Genomic DNA, 13,803 nt, shown 5'->3' with positions numbered 1-13,803 from the left:
TTTTGGAACTTTTTTGTATTTTTAGAAATTGTTTAAAAAATTGCATTCTTATATAACCTACAAATGCCTGGGGTTCATTTAACGTGTAATATAAAAAATCGTACCTTTTATATTTTTCTACGATCAACCTATCACAAAAGAAGAGCCTGGTGGTAATAATATAATTTCAAACCTGTTTTTCCGTTAGTTACACGGAAAATAAAATACGCTCCGAAAAAAAATAAAAAATTTAATGTTTTTAAAAGTGCCGTAAAAATTTAAATTTTTATTACTGCCAAAAATCAACAACTAGAAAAGGCTTCAAGAAAAAATGAAAAAAGCTAGGGTTGTTCAAAAATAAAAATTATAAAAATCAAAATCCAAAATTTAAAAATTTGCGAATAAAAATAAATAATTGCCCAAAACGTGTTTAGAACGATTTTAGATAACGAAAAATAATACTTAAATCAAAAATAAAAATTTGGGTATTAGAGGGCTAAGCACTCACTGCAGACAGTATTTGAGTGCTGATCAAGATGGATTCACTATCGGCCGCTCTGCTACTACCAATCTGCTATGCCTTACGTCGTACATCACTGCGAGCATGAATGTTCGGGCCCAGACGGACATGATTTTCGCCGATCTATCTGCGGCATTCGATATGCTAAACCACGATATTGCATTCGCCAAGCTCGATAGGCTTGGAGTTGCAGGTAGCCTTATGAGATGGTTCCGCTCTTACTCTTATCGCCAATGGGGTCCCACATTTGTTTTGATAAAACCTTGTTTTTATTGAAGAACACGATAGAGCGTATTCTCGCTACTACTTTGGCATTTTTTCCGCTCAAATAAAGGGTATTTCATATTTAAACTTTATTTTTCAAATTGGGTCCAAATTTGAACCACACTTTTGATCATGTTTGACGTTTACTTAGTCGACAAAAACGCCACAGGGGTTCAACTTTTTAAAAATGGGGTTGTTCATATCTAACATTTCGGAAGGGACACGGAAACAAAATACACCCTGAATTTGAGTTTAAACCAAGGGGTGTGACAAAATCTCAAAAAACGAAAACAATTGTTTTTTGACTTAAAGCAAAGAAAAACGTTTAAAAACAGAGCAAATATGTGTTTCTGGCCTAAACTTAAGCGTTTGGTACTAAAATTGAGACAGGGCTTTAGAACTCAATTAGTGATAGCTTTAGGAGAATATTGATCACCCTGCATTTACGCGTTATCAGCCATACCGCATAGCAGTCATCTGGGTCCGTTGATTTTCCTTCTGTAACGACGTGCACTTTGTTGTGGAAGGGCATCGGCTGACGTCCGCAGACGACCTAAAATTTGTTTCTACGAATATGCCCAATTGCTGATTTCTGTTATCTCCAGGACCCGATAAACGTCTTCGCTGGGTGGCGCGATCTCAACCGACTAGTCTTCAATCCAGCAAAGTGCTCCTTATTCACTTTTTCACGGAAGAACGAAGCCGATAATCTTCGAGTATAACAGCTCATCGAACGAGTGCAATGCGTTAAGGATTTTGGTATTCTGTGGGATTCGCAACTATCATTCTCCCATCATATTGCTTACATTGTCGATAAAGCTCTACCTTTAGTAGAATAGTAAAGAATACCAATATACATCTTGTTAACAAAAATGAGGATTTTTGTTATGAGAAAAATAATGTATAACTTTGAAAAACAGCTTTTCGTAGGAGGAAAAACATATTTAGTTGTTCAACCTGATGCATTTCGTTAGATCTTATATTTTCATAACATCGTAAAATAGTAGTTGGATGATACACAGAAAACTGATGATGAAAAAATAGCTTCAAAGTAGTGTTTTAAAGTAGATCAATATACATCATGTTTGTAGTAAAAATATGGTTCGAGGGTGAGTTGTGTGCCAAATATAATCCAGTCTTTTGATCTAAATATAATCGAAAACATTTAACAACTAATTATTAGCTGAAACAAAGTTCTTTTGTGAAGGAAAACTTCTGAAACTTTGAACATTTTTGAAGAAAAACTTGGAAAATTTTAATTTATTTCCACGTTTTCTTTTCAAACTGTTTATTAGGGCGATTAAGAATTTAAAAATGTTTGAAAATCCAATCTCCCATATCTTCCTTATCATCCTTTCCATAAAAATAGTATTCTGTGAAATTCTCAGCTTTCTAACTGATGATTTAAAAAATGGTGGCCTAAAAACGATGTAGGTTTATATGGCTATTACTATGGAGAAATTTTGGAAAATATTCCAAACACGTTAGCACTTTAATATAAATAAAAACTTATCATCCCATAGTGAAAACTCATTCTTCACATCTTAATGAAGGGTGTTTTTGAAAAGACAAATCCCTTTTGAGCTAATTCTGTTTGAGATTTTTGTACTTGTTTGTAGAGCTGTAATCCCATATGATACTAAATAATAGCAAACAAACTCATGAAAATCTCTTCTCCTATCCATCGTATTGAATTGCTCCCTTCAACAAAGTTCTTTATTATGGTTTGAAGAATAAGTTTTTACCATGGGATGACAAATTTGAACTTAGATTCCAGTACTAATGTGTGTGGAACATTTTTCAAAATTTCTTCATATTAATTTCCGTATAAACCTGCATCCTCTCTGGGCCATCTTTAAATCCCCACCTAGACAGCTGAACATTTCACAGAATTTTCTTAGTATTTTTATGGAAGGATAGTAAAAAAGATATGGGACATTGAACTTTCGAATTTTTTTTAAATTTTCAACCGACCTAGGGGGGCTGGGGGCAAGAAGGACACCTTAAGATATATTGGTTCAAATCATGGTTGATTAGCACATTTTTTAAGATTATTCCAGTGTAGGGGCAAGCTCACCTCTTGTTCTAAATGATGTCATCGATAGATTTCAAAAATATAAGAAACACATGATGATTTGAGATTTTTGAAAATGTCCCTTCTTATGAGGTTTTTAAACGAGGGACGGGCCAAGAAGACCACCATTATTTCCCCGCCTAAACGATAAATTCTAGAGTAAGTAAAGATAAAAACTGAGGGATAAATGTTGACTCATAGTTAAAAAGTAATTTTACGAAAATCATTTAGTTCTCATCTTATTTGACTGTAACAATAATAGTAAACATTTTCAGAAACCATTTTGAATGTCCAAGATGGTTTATTTGGATTTTATTTGGTATGAAACATTGATGCAATATTAAACAAGAAAAATAAAAGTTCATTTGATTTTATATGAGAAAATTGCGGTGTCCCTCTTGCCCCATAAGACATATACTATTTTTATATATGTAAAACTTAATGTCAAAAGGACTTGTTCGAAAAAAAAATCCTCACAGCTATATTAAACAATTGAAAATCACCAATACTGTGCGGGAAAATCAATATATTTTGTATTTATTGAGAGACTAACCTTGTTTTCCAGCCTCACATTGTTATAATATTTCGCATTTTTCGCGTTGGTGAGTTAAAGACATTTTTATATTTTTTTTGTACCAAGCATTTTTAACTGTAATATTTGCACAACCCTCAATTAGTACTCAATTTATTCTTATCCTGAGTTAAACATCAAAAAAATTATTTGAACTACGTGAAACTAGAGGTGGCACTTTTGCCACGGGTGTCACTCTTGCCCCATGTCCCCCTACTGTTTATCCGTACAACTGTAGTGTGCTGCTTGTATGTAAAGAATACAGGAAATTGTACTAGAAATCATGGATTGTCACTTAATCTATATATTTTTTGGTAGAGAACTAATTTTCCATTGGTGGTCTTATGTTTCTGTCGTGAATTTTTATTCACATCTTGTTTAAATGTTTTTGCTAATTATTTTTACTGTTGTTATGTTTTGCAAATCCGTTATTCGTAAATTGGATGGAAGAAGAAAACTATTAACTCAAAATCACAATGGAAATATGTTAAAAATATATAGTATTGGACAATACATTGACTAGTTTTTCGTTTTTCCATACAACGTACAAAATGGTCAACTTTAGAGGGTTAGATCTGTGTTATTTATGGACGGATTGGAATGAAAATTTCACGGCACTTCAGACAACTTGAACTTCAACATCCATTTTTGAATGATTTTCAAAATCACGTGTTGAAAAGCAATGACGGTTTGAATAAAGTGATTTTTTGACAAATTTGAATAATTGACATAACGCAATGACTTCATGGTATTGTCGACGCGGTAAAAAGTTAGAAGTTGGATTTTTCTCAGAACCTATGGGAGATACCTAACTTCGGAAGTGGTGCATTCGCATCTGGATGCGCTCGAATGCGCCTTACTTCCGAAGTAGGGTATCTAGCATGGATTCCGAGAAAAATTCAACTTCGGCGAAATACATTTTCTAAGGATTGACCGGACTAACATATCTTCATCAAAGTTGTAAGATAAACAAGTTTGCTAAAGACACTTTTTGTATGGGGTTATCTTAATTTCAAATAAATCGTTCATAAAATGCACTTTAGTCAACTCGTGGTCAGGGGAATCACTCAAAAATATAATGTTGAATTTAAGGGCCTTAGCCGAGTGGCTAGAGTCCGTGGATACAAAGCAAAGCCATACTGAAGGTGTCTGGGTTCGATTCCCGGTCGGTCCAGGATCTTTTCGTAAAGGAAATTTCCTTGACTTTCCTGGGCAAAGAGTATCATCGATATACGAATGCGAAAATGGCAACGAAGGCAAAGGAAGCTCTCAGTAAATAACTTTGGAAGTGCTCATAACACTGAGCTGAAAAGCAGGCTCTGTCCCGGTGAGGACGTAATGGCAAAAATAATAAGAAGAAAATGTTGAAATCAAGGTTATGTCTAAATGAATGAGAACTACCGGCTACCAAAGTTAACCATTTTGTAAGGAAAATCGAAAAGGTTTCAAACGTATCGTCCAATACTGTACCAATTCAGCGATGGTAAAAAAAAATGATACAGGTGGTCTCAAACTTTTGTCGGTCACTGTACATAACTTTGTGCAGTCTAGTTTCGAAAGGGAAAAGCTGCTGCTGGTGTTTTGCTGTCCACTACGAGCGGACAATATATCGAGCAAGGTGTTATAGTTATACAACAAATATAATTTCTCAAGTGCCGACAAAATTAAGTGAATTTTTACCAACAAATGCAGCCTCTCGATTCCTCGATAAGAAAAGTGTTATATTTTCGAAGAAACAAACCTCGTCGCCGTTCGTAGTGGATATTTAGATCGCTGCAGTATTGAGAAGATGCCAAATTGGGAAGAAATACGGATGTGATTGGCCGCAGAGCAAAATTTCAGTGATGGATATTTAATGTGGCCAGCAGAGACGGCCCAATTTCATTATCTCTCCTCACTCCGGTAAAATGTGAACGTGTGTTTAATTAGTTTTACGAAACCATCCAGCATTGAATGACTTTGGGGGTACAACAGCCCTGGAAGCGGTGTGGGAGGACGCGTGATTGAAATTTCCTCAAATCTACAGTGAAGTTCGACTGGGCGCTCCTCCGAAAGGAATGCTCGTGAGGATGGTGTACAATTCCGTCCGAAACATGACAAAGGCGAGAAATTTTGCGTTCCTAATCGTGGTCGCACTTTTGGTGTTTGCCATACTTTCACTGCTGAGCAATACCTCGTCTGCTGCCTCAGGTGAGTTCGATAAAGTCGGTATATATTAAGAAAATTAATAAACAATATGACATTCCCTGATATATGAACTATATTAACTAGCGATGTAATTAAACATGAACTTAATGATAAATAAATCTTAGAAAGAGCTCATCATTTCAATAGCTTATCAGATATCATACAAAGAGGCCTTACTTAGCCTAGTGGTAAAAGTTGCGGCTACAAAGTAAAGCCATAATTAAGGTGTCTAGCTTGGATTCACGGTTGGCCCAGACCCAGAATCTTTTTGTAATAGAAATTTCCTTGACTTCTCATGATGACTCCCAGAGGGCGCCAAAATGTGACAAAATTGAATTCGGAGAGCGAAATTGCTAGTATGGACGCAATTTAAATCAACAACTCGTAACATACAGAAACACCTTGTACCTAGATATACTGGCGAATAGACGGTTATGCGAATAAGGAAGTATACAAGATGACGATAAAACACAAGGTTTGCATCTTTTTTTTTCAACTAATCTAGCATAAAATGATGCAATGTGCATATCCTTAAAATTGAAATTAGGCAGCTATCAAAAAACATCCTCAATTTTGTGTGTTGAACGAAATATCTAATATTTTTAAGAAAACAATCTTGATAATAAATTTTCGACCTATTTAGTGAAATAGTAGATAAAAAACCTAATTTAGTACTATACCATTTAATTCCACTAGAGTTTGTAGTTTCCTTTGACAGATACGCGTATTTCGACCTCAACTGTAAGGCCGTCTTCAGATCAAATGTGGTCAAACCAACGGGGATACCCGGTAGTACCTTTTTGAGCCTTAAAAAACAACATTTTGAACTTGAAATTTAGGGGAAAAATGATGCACCCGTTAATTAAAAAACCAAAGATTGCCCTTTCGAGTTAAGGTTTATTTAATGGTTTCAAGATAAAAAAAGCTCTTAGTTAACACTTCTGTAGTCGCGGTTGTATTTTGTATTTACAACAAAGGTAAAAAAAAACCGCTTTGATTTTGGAAGTGATCTGAGAACACTAAGCTGAGAAGCAAGCTTTGTCCCAGTGGAAAGATAATGCCAAGAAAAGGAAGAAGAAAATATTTTAAAGAAATCTGCGAAAATTGAAGTAGTTTCATTATGTTAAAAAAATCCAAACAGTAATAGCTATATAAATAAAGCATTAGAGAAGACTTCAGATTGAATTTCATTCGTGACGGTTCCTTTAAAAAGAAAAGAATTATTCTTCAGGTTTTTTTTTGAGCAAATACTTTCAGAAAAAATAGCTGGTGTGATGTATGGTTTGTAGAAAATCTGAAGAAAAAATATTTTTGGAAATATATAGAACAACTCCTAGACAAATTCATCGGCAAATCTGTCGTTCATCCTTCCGCAAGAGATTTATTTTACAACAATTATTTCCAGAGTTTGTACTACTCGCGGATTCCGCGATTTTCCGAGTATTTAGCTCGAATTTTCTAAATCATAAATTTTCCAGGAATGTTAGATAGCTTATGTTTACTTCGAACATTGGACACCATTGCAATAATTGTAAGAATGATTTTTTTTTACTTCATCTCGTTTATTTAGCAGGCTCAGGCGCCGTAGGGCATAACAGAGCCGAAATCTTTTCTTATTTTTACATTATTTACATTTTGAAATTTGAACTTATTTTAAAAACTATGTTAGTTTGCGGAAGTTTTAAGGTTAGGGAATACATTTGTAACAGGGAAGGAAAGGATTTTTCGGGATTTCTTAAGCTACTTAGACTACTAAGCTGACGAGGCTTGAAGGGGCAGGATGTCCAGATCTGTAATGAAACTGAACAGAAACGGTTTGTGGGAGACACGACGAGAAGAGGACAATTTGAAGGGGAAGAAGAAAGACAGGGAACGAACACAATCAAACTCGGATATTGATACACTTCAAAAACAGATAGAATAAATTCATATATTCTAAATCAAGGTCCGCCAACACTTCCCTGGCAGGTTTCTGCTGTTTTCCTTGGATTTGGAGAGTTTCAGTCAGTTCAGATCTGATGCCACGATGCTCACTGCATACAAATTGAAAGAATAGCCCATGTTTAAAAGAAGGAAAAATTTCTTATGAAATAATCAAAAACATTTCAAAACCTAGCACACCATTGGCAGCCCAGAGACGAACCAACTATGAGCTCAGAGTCTTGACGCAAGTTCACAACTTCGTCCTGAATGAACGTACAGTTTAATGTATTCACTTGCAGCACTTATACAGCGACAAGCATTAAGTCCCGCCATATAATAAAGACCAGCAAGTTTACTAGCAGATCAATTATTGGGTCACATTTATGAATCCTACAAATCAGCATTGAACAAATTTGATCTTTTCTTTGTCCTTGATTCGGCCAACCGTAAAAATAGTGTCCGATTCCATCGCTGATTTTTTTTTTTGAGAATCGCTCCGAAAACGACAGTGTTTAAAGTTGCACTTCTAATTTTTTGGACCCTTGGTAGTTGGCGTAAGTTTTCACCCTCTTGGTAGAAGAAGAGTTAAGGGAATCTTTCTGCCTTGTAGTGACGATAGTCGTTCAGAAGCAATCGTTCCAATGCTCAGTACACGATGACAAATATTTGGATAAAAATTATACAAAGACAAACATATATTTGACATATATTTTCTACAGATTTTGTCTGTAACCTGATGTATGCCTATTGATATAATCCTACCCATATATTTCCACAATATTCAGAGCGTGTACTGATGGTTTAATCCTCGCCCAAACCAAAAGGACTTCAATTTTAATAAATCAAGCAATGAATGCATCGATTTGCAGCATTAATTGGATTCATTCATTTTATTCCCGATTCTTTTTTTTTTTTTTTGCATGCCGGATGCGTACCGTCTACAAAAAGTTTTCAGTACAAAATGTCAAAAAACCGTTCAAAAAAAGTAACACAATTTCTCGACGTTTCATGCAAAAATACGGTTTCATCGAAAAAATGCATGAAAACTTGTTTTAATAGTGTTAACATTTAAACAGATAACACAGAATCCACAGGTTCATGCAACAATACTCGGTTTGAAGTCGCATCTCTTTGTCCTTGGTTCTTTTTGCAGGATTGCTATACGGCTTTCTTGCTGAAAGCTTCAGCAAGGTCGAAAGTAGACGATTTCATCGATCAACTCGAACGTATCTTTTATACCTATCAGACGGTGCACACCAAATGTCCAATTTCTCCGGGTATATCTTGATATCGTCCTCAGAAGTTGCTTTACAGTTCTTGGGTTGTTAAATGGCATCCTTAACCCCTCTACCGGTAGCAATATTTTTTACCAGAAACAATATTTAAATCACGAATACTTTTTTGTTTCTTGATATTTTTGCACTATTTTGCAAAACTCTTCAAATTTTACAAATGTTTCGATTTTGATCATTGGACACCTGTTCCGAAGTTCCCATACAAAACAGATATTGAGGGGCTTCTCAAAGCAAAACAATGCAAAAAGATTTTTTTGTGATATTTTCAAGGCTTCTATAAGGACAAAGAGGTACCAGAAACCTACCCAAGTAACCACAAGCATTATAACATTGCACGTATTCTACTGCATATCAACAACATTGATGCAACATTGCTTTTATTCAACAAATTGCAAGAGCTGTCAATCAATAAAGCATTAACCCTACATTACAAATGTATCAATGCTCTAACATCACTTTATAAATTGTACTGGTGCATTAATATTACTCTATAAGTTGCTTCATTGCTTCATCGTCCTTCTTGCATTAATTTAACTGTAAAAGTGCCCTTTTTCACTTTTAAACTACTTTAATGGTAGGCTTACGGCAATGCAGCTGCATTATATATGCAATGATATAATGCTCCATGGTTACTTGGGTAATGCTCATTACTCGAAAATGATTGACCAATTATCATATTTTTTTCACAACGGACTCTCATCAACGTTTTGTTTGTATTGTAGAATTCTTTAGCGTGAGATATTTTTGGTTAATTTAGGAATACCGTGTACCCCCGCTTATTTGAACGCTACCTCATGCAAACCATCGGGGTTCATTTTGAATTTGAACTTCTGGTCACCCTAGATCTGTGTTTTTGTGTCTTTTCCACAAGTTTGTTTTGATTCTGCGTTCCGTTCTACAACGTTCCATTTCACTTTACTCCGTTCCATGCGCTAAATAAGGTTGGGGTAATTTTTTAATTTGAATGATGTGCAAATTAGCGGGGTACAAAATAAAAAGTTTTCAGATTAAATATGGTCAAACCAAAGGGGGTTCCCGTAATTTTCGAAACCAGTTAATGTAATTCAATACAAATTCCAAAAATTGAGAGGTTTTTTAGCAACTCCTGAAAAAAAAAATTATATGTGTCTACCAGTAAAGGGGTTGATAGATGTTCTCTAGCTAAACATCTGTCTAAAGTCACTATCCTATATGTGTATCCAGTGCTCGTCTATCAAGGATACCTGCATCACCATACTGATGACATAAATATCAGCAAATTGCAAATCGATTAGTGCACACGACAACCCACGACAGGTGAATCATTCAAAGTGAGGAGTGAGGTTATCGTCTGATAAGCGATTGTCGGTTGCTGTAAAAATTGTCACAGATTTATGCTGATCACCAGTCATGACGGGGTCACACCCTAAAGCGTTTCTTTATATTTGCTCAGTTTACTCAAATTATTTTTAATAATTTATGAAAAAGGAGAATTAAGTCGAAAAGGTTTTCTAATCCATTTATGGTAACATTTACAATCCCGTGCAAAAGTTTGGGTTCACCCCCTAAAAACATACAAAATTGTTTTGTCCATATCTCTGTGATGTTACGTCCAATTGAAACTCTCCATGGCGCATTCGAAAGCCAATGAGTTATTCTAGCTTTGTAAGTATTTTCCCAAAAACAGTTTATAAGTTTTGTATATTAAAGTTTTATTGAAAGTTGCGACATTTGTGAAACTATTCAAAATCAATGAAACAGTCATTCAAGTCATCGTGCGAAATTTTGGGTTCACCCCTCAGTATGACGTGTATCATGCAATAGTTAGGGATCACCTGAGCCGCACGCAAATCATTTTTGTCAAAATCCCTGCCATTTTTCAACCGTTTTCAATAGTTCTTACCTTTTCAAATGAAAATAATGGTGCGTCCATGACTGGTTTGCGATTTTACAGAATTTTCGTTTTTTAAGCAAGTTCAGGTGAACCCAAACTTTTAAGGATTTTTCTTTTTATAAAGTAGATACTTTGTTTATGCTATATCTTTTTTATTTATTGATAAAACCGTTATCGGTTTCCTGTGCAACGTTCAACTATTATTCTACAATGATATGACAGTATATAAGATCTTAGAAAATGCTTTTGGTTGAAGAGCTAAATAGTTTTTCCAAAAACTCTTAAGAAAAGCTGATTGTCAAAGTTTAACATAATTTTTCGCAAAACAAAAATCCTAATTTTTTGAACAAATTATATGTTTGTATCCTTTACTATTCTACTAAAGGTGTAGCTTGTAAAAAATGAATTATATTCCACCATTCACTGACATTATGTAATATTAGTGATTTATCCATTTATGCTCAAATTTGTTGATACACCATCCTTTCACTCCCATCAAAAGAGAAAAGTTAAAACCGTGTTCGAAACTAGTTCAAATTACTAAAGAAACTATATTTGTATAAACGAGAGCTAAATCGTGAGTTTAAACCGCAGTCTTAAGTATAAATTTTACTCTTTATGGTCGTTCTACTAAAAAATCTCATACTTTTAAAATTATGTACGCATATTTATCGATCTACAGCAAATTGTAAACCTTTTTCTCCGAATATTTCAATTGGTAATCTCAGAATGACGTATTATGAAAAAATATGTGAAAAATAAAATCAATTTTATTACAGCAGTGTTGCCAAATTTGATTATTGTGCTTTGCAAAATCTTCTAAAAATAAAGCAAATGTTTTTCGATTGTGCTTTAAATGTGACGTGGGGACTAATTAAGTAGCTCTATGAAGGCGTAAGTTATTTTTAATATTAGTACTATATTAGCACTTCCGTCAGGACATTCTTTAAACCAAAAATAATCTTCTCATATCAGTTCCCTTCAAATTTAAAATATTTTTCTCTAAAAATATCGGGGAAGAACTATTTAATTTTATCTGTGAAATTGTTGCACAAAAATAACTTGATTTTTTTCATCAGGCTTCTGATTGATGATGCTTTAGAAGAACAAGCCTTTTTTGAAAATAAAAAATATAGATTGTCGAATTTTCCAGCCAATTTCTAACAACAATTGATTTTGATAATCTCAAAAAATCGACCGTTCTAAACGTTGTTCCATATTCGTGTGCAATTAAATTATTTTGGTGAATATTTTATTATTCCAACATTGTACAATACTAGTCGAACGATGTACAGAAAACCGATAGAAATTTCATCGATAAATTAAAAAGATACAGCATGCACAAGGTGTCACGTTTATATAATGAACAGTCCTTACACGATATACCATACTGAAGGGTGAACCCAAATTTTTACACGATGACTTGAATGACTGTTTCATTGATTTGGAAAAGTTTTCGGATTTTTTCCGTCAAAATTTCGCCTTTCATAGAATATAAGATTACGAATCTAATAAAACATTGATTTAAAAATTTGATCAATCCAATGTTGAGGCATTCAACCATGGTTTTTCCAGTTGTTTTTTGAAAAATGTCACAACTTAAAAAAAATATTTATTATATAATAAAATAAGGAAAATGTTTTTGGAAAAATACCTACGAAGTAAGAATAACTCATTGCCTTTCAAATGTGCCATAAAGAGTATCAATTGGACGTGTCATCACAGAGATATGGACAAAACACTTTTGTATGTTTTTTAGGGGGTGAACCCAAACTTTTGCACGGGAGTGTAATTGATATTTATCCCGTAATTTTGCCAGTACGTTCAGCTTTGCACTATAATCATTAACATCTTTTAAATATTTTTTTGTTTATGTTTGTTTTTACGCCGATTTTCAATTTACAATTTGAAAAAAGAGAATAATATTTAGAAGTAAAATAAACATCTTAGTAGAAACCAAATTCAAAATCATTCCAGAACGATACACATTGAAAGCCATCGGAACATTAGAACCTTTGAAAGTAATGGCGGATTGCTTCCAGTATGTCAATTTTGCCCCCCACTGATCAATTTGCCCCCGGATTACGGCACTTAAATCCAGCAGTATTCACAGCGTAAATGGTTACGGTGATTACAGTGGCCAACGATAGTCTCATTCAACTACGATCATTAAACATAATACTACACACAATGGCCTATGGTAATTGGAAAATAGTTATAATTTACTTGTCGTACAAGTTCAACTCGCTATCAATATCGAAAATAGCGTGTGCATGCATTAGCGAATAACACGTGGAAAGTCCACTGACTATCATAAATGGGACCGCAACTTTCGGCATGGGCTGTTTTCAAGCGTTTTGAATGATATAGGATCCTTTTCTTATATTATAAATTAATTCTATATAACCGAGTTTAATTTACAACCGCTTATTTTAATTGCTGCTGGAAAGTACGACCCGTCCTTGTTTTGTTATACTTACCTGAATTATTTACGCTACAACGTTTTCGTGTAAGGAAATTCCAAAAGAACGTCATTATCAGGTGCACAGTCAGCTTGGTTACGCGTCATAAATATGAAAACAGTTTGTCATGAGGCATTTCGTATCTAATCAATTGAACTCCAATCATGGCACTTATGATGATACTAGCAATTCAGAAAATGAAAGTTTTCTGTCTTAGTACTCGATCAGTTTATTGGATTTTTCTATGTTTGCTCTTGTCTGATACTGGGTACTATGTAACTAAGCAAAGCGTGGGAAATTTGTTTTCTGAATTGGTGACGAAATGCAATTGTCTATGATCGCAGTACGAAGTTAAAAAGAAATTTCATTTTTAATGGAGCTCACTGTAAAAAAATCCTTATCAGGCAAGACATTTGTTTATTGCTGTTTGCCTTTGAGGTGCAAATCTTGATTAAATGCGCCTCCAATGCGGTAAAACCGCAACCTAACTAAGAAAAGCTATCTCTGACATCGTATTGCTTGCTGGAAATCTCTACGCTTTTGGTGTGCCCACATGTGATATTTGCATATTTCACGCACACAGTTTTTCTGCCTGAGCAGAACAGCATATTATTTTTCTTTTTCTTGCTGGTGTTACGATTTAAGTGGAACACAA

General features: G+C 34.4%; 1 protein-coding gene across 15 annotated transcripts in view; it reads left to right on the top strand.

Moving 5' to 3' along the window:
* Nucleotides 1–13,803, top strand: part of LOC5565758 (galactosylgalactosylxylosylprotein 3-beta-glucuronosyltransferase S) — a 103,394-nt gene that overhangs the window by 1,366 nt on the left and 88,225 nt on the right. For 4 of the 15 annotated variants that reach the window (XR_002500573.1, XM_001650092.2, XM_021845224.1 and 1 more), the window contains exon 2: nt 4,955–5,598. Coding sequence is in view for 14 of the 15 variants with exons in the window: in XM_001650092.2 (XP_001650142.1) it covers nt 5,466–5,598 (133 nt within the window). In the remaining variant the exon portion in view is untranslated. The remainder of the gene's footprint in view (nt 1–4,954; nt 5,599–13,803) is intronic. The other 11 variants (XM_021845218.1, XM_021845217.1, XM_021845215.1 and 8 more) reach the window with 5 other exon arrangements.

Source organism: Aedes aegypti, chromosome 2 (genome assembly GCF_002204515.2).
Source record: "Aedes aegypti strain LVP_AGWG chromosome 2, AaegL5.0 Primary Assembly, whole genome shotgun sequence".
Classification (NCBI taxonomy): domain Eukaryota; kingdom Metazoa; phylum Arthropoda; class Insecta; order Diptera; family Culicidae; genus Aedes; species Aedes aegypti.
Note: the sequence above shows the minus strand (reverse complement) of the source record. Positions and strands in the feature narration are given on the sequence as shown.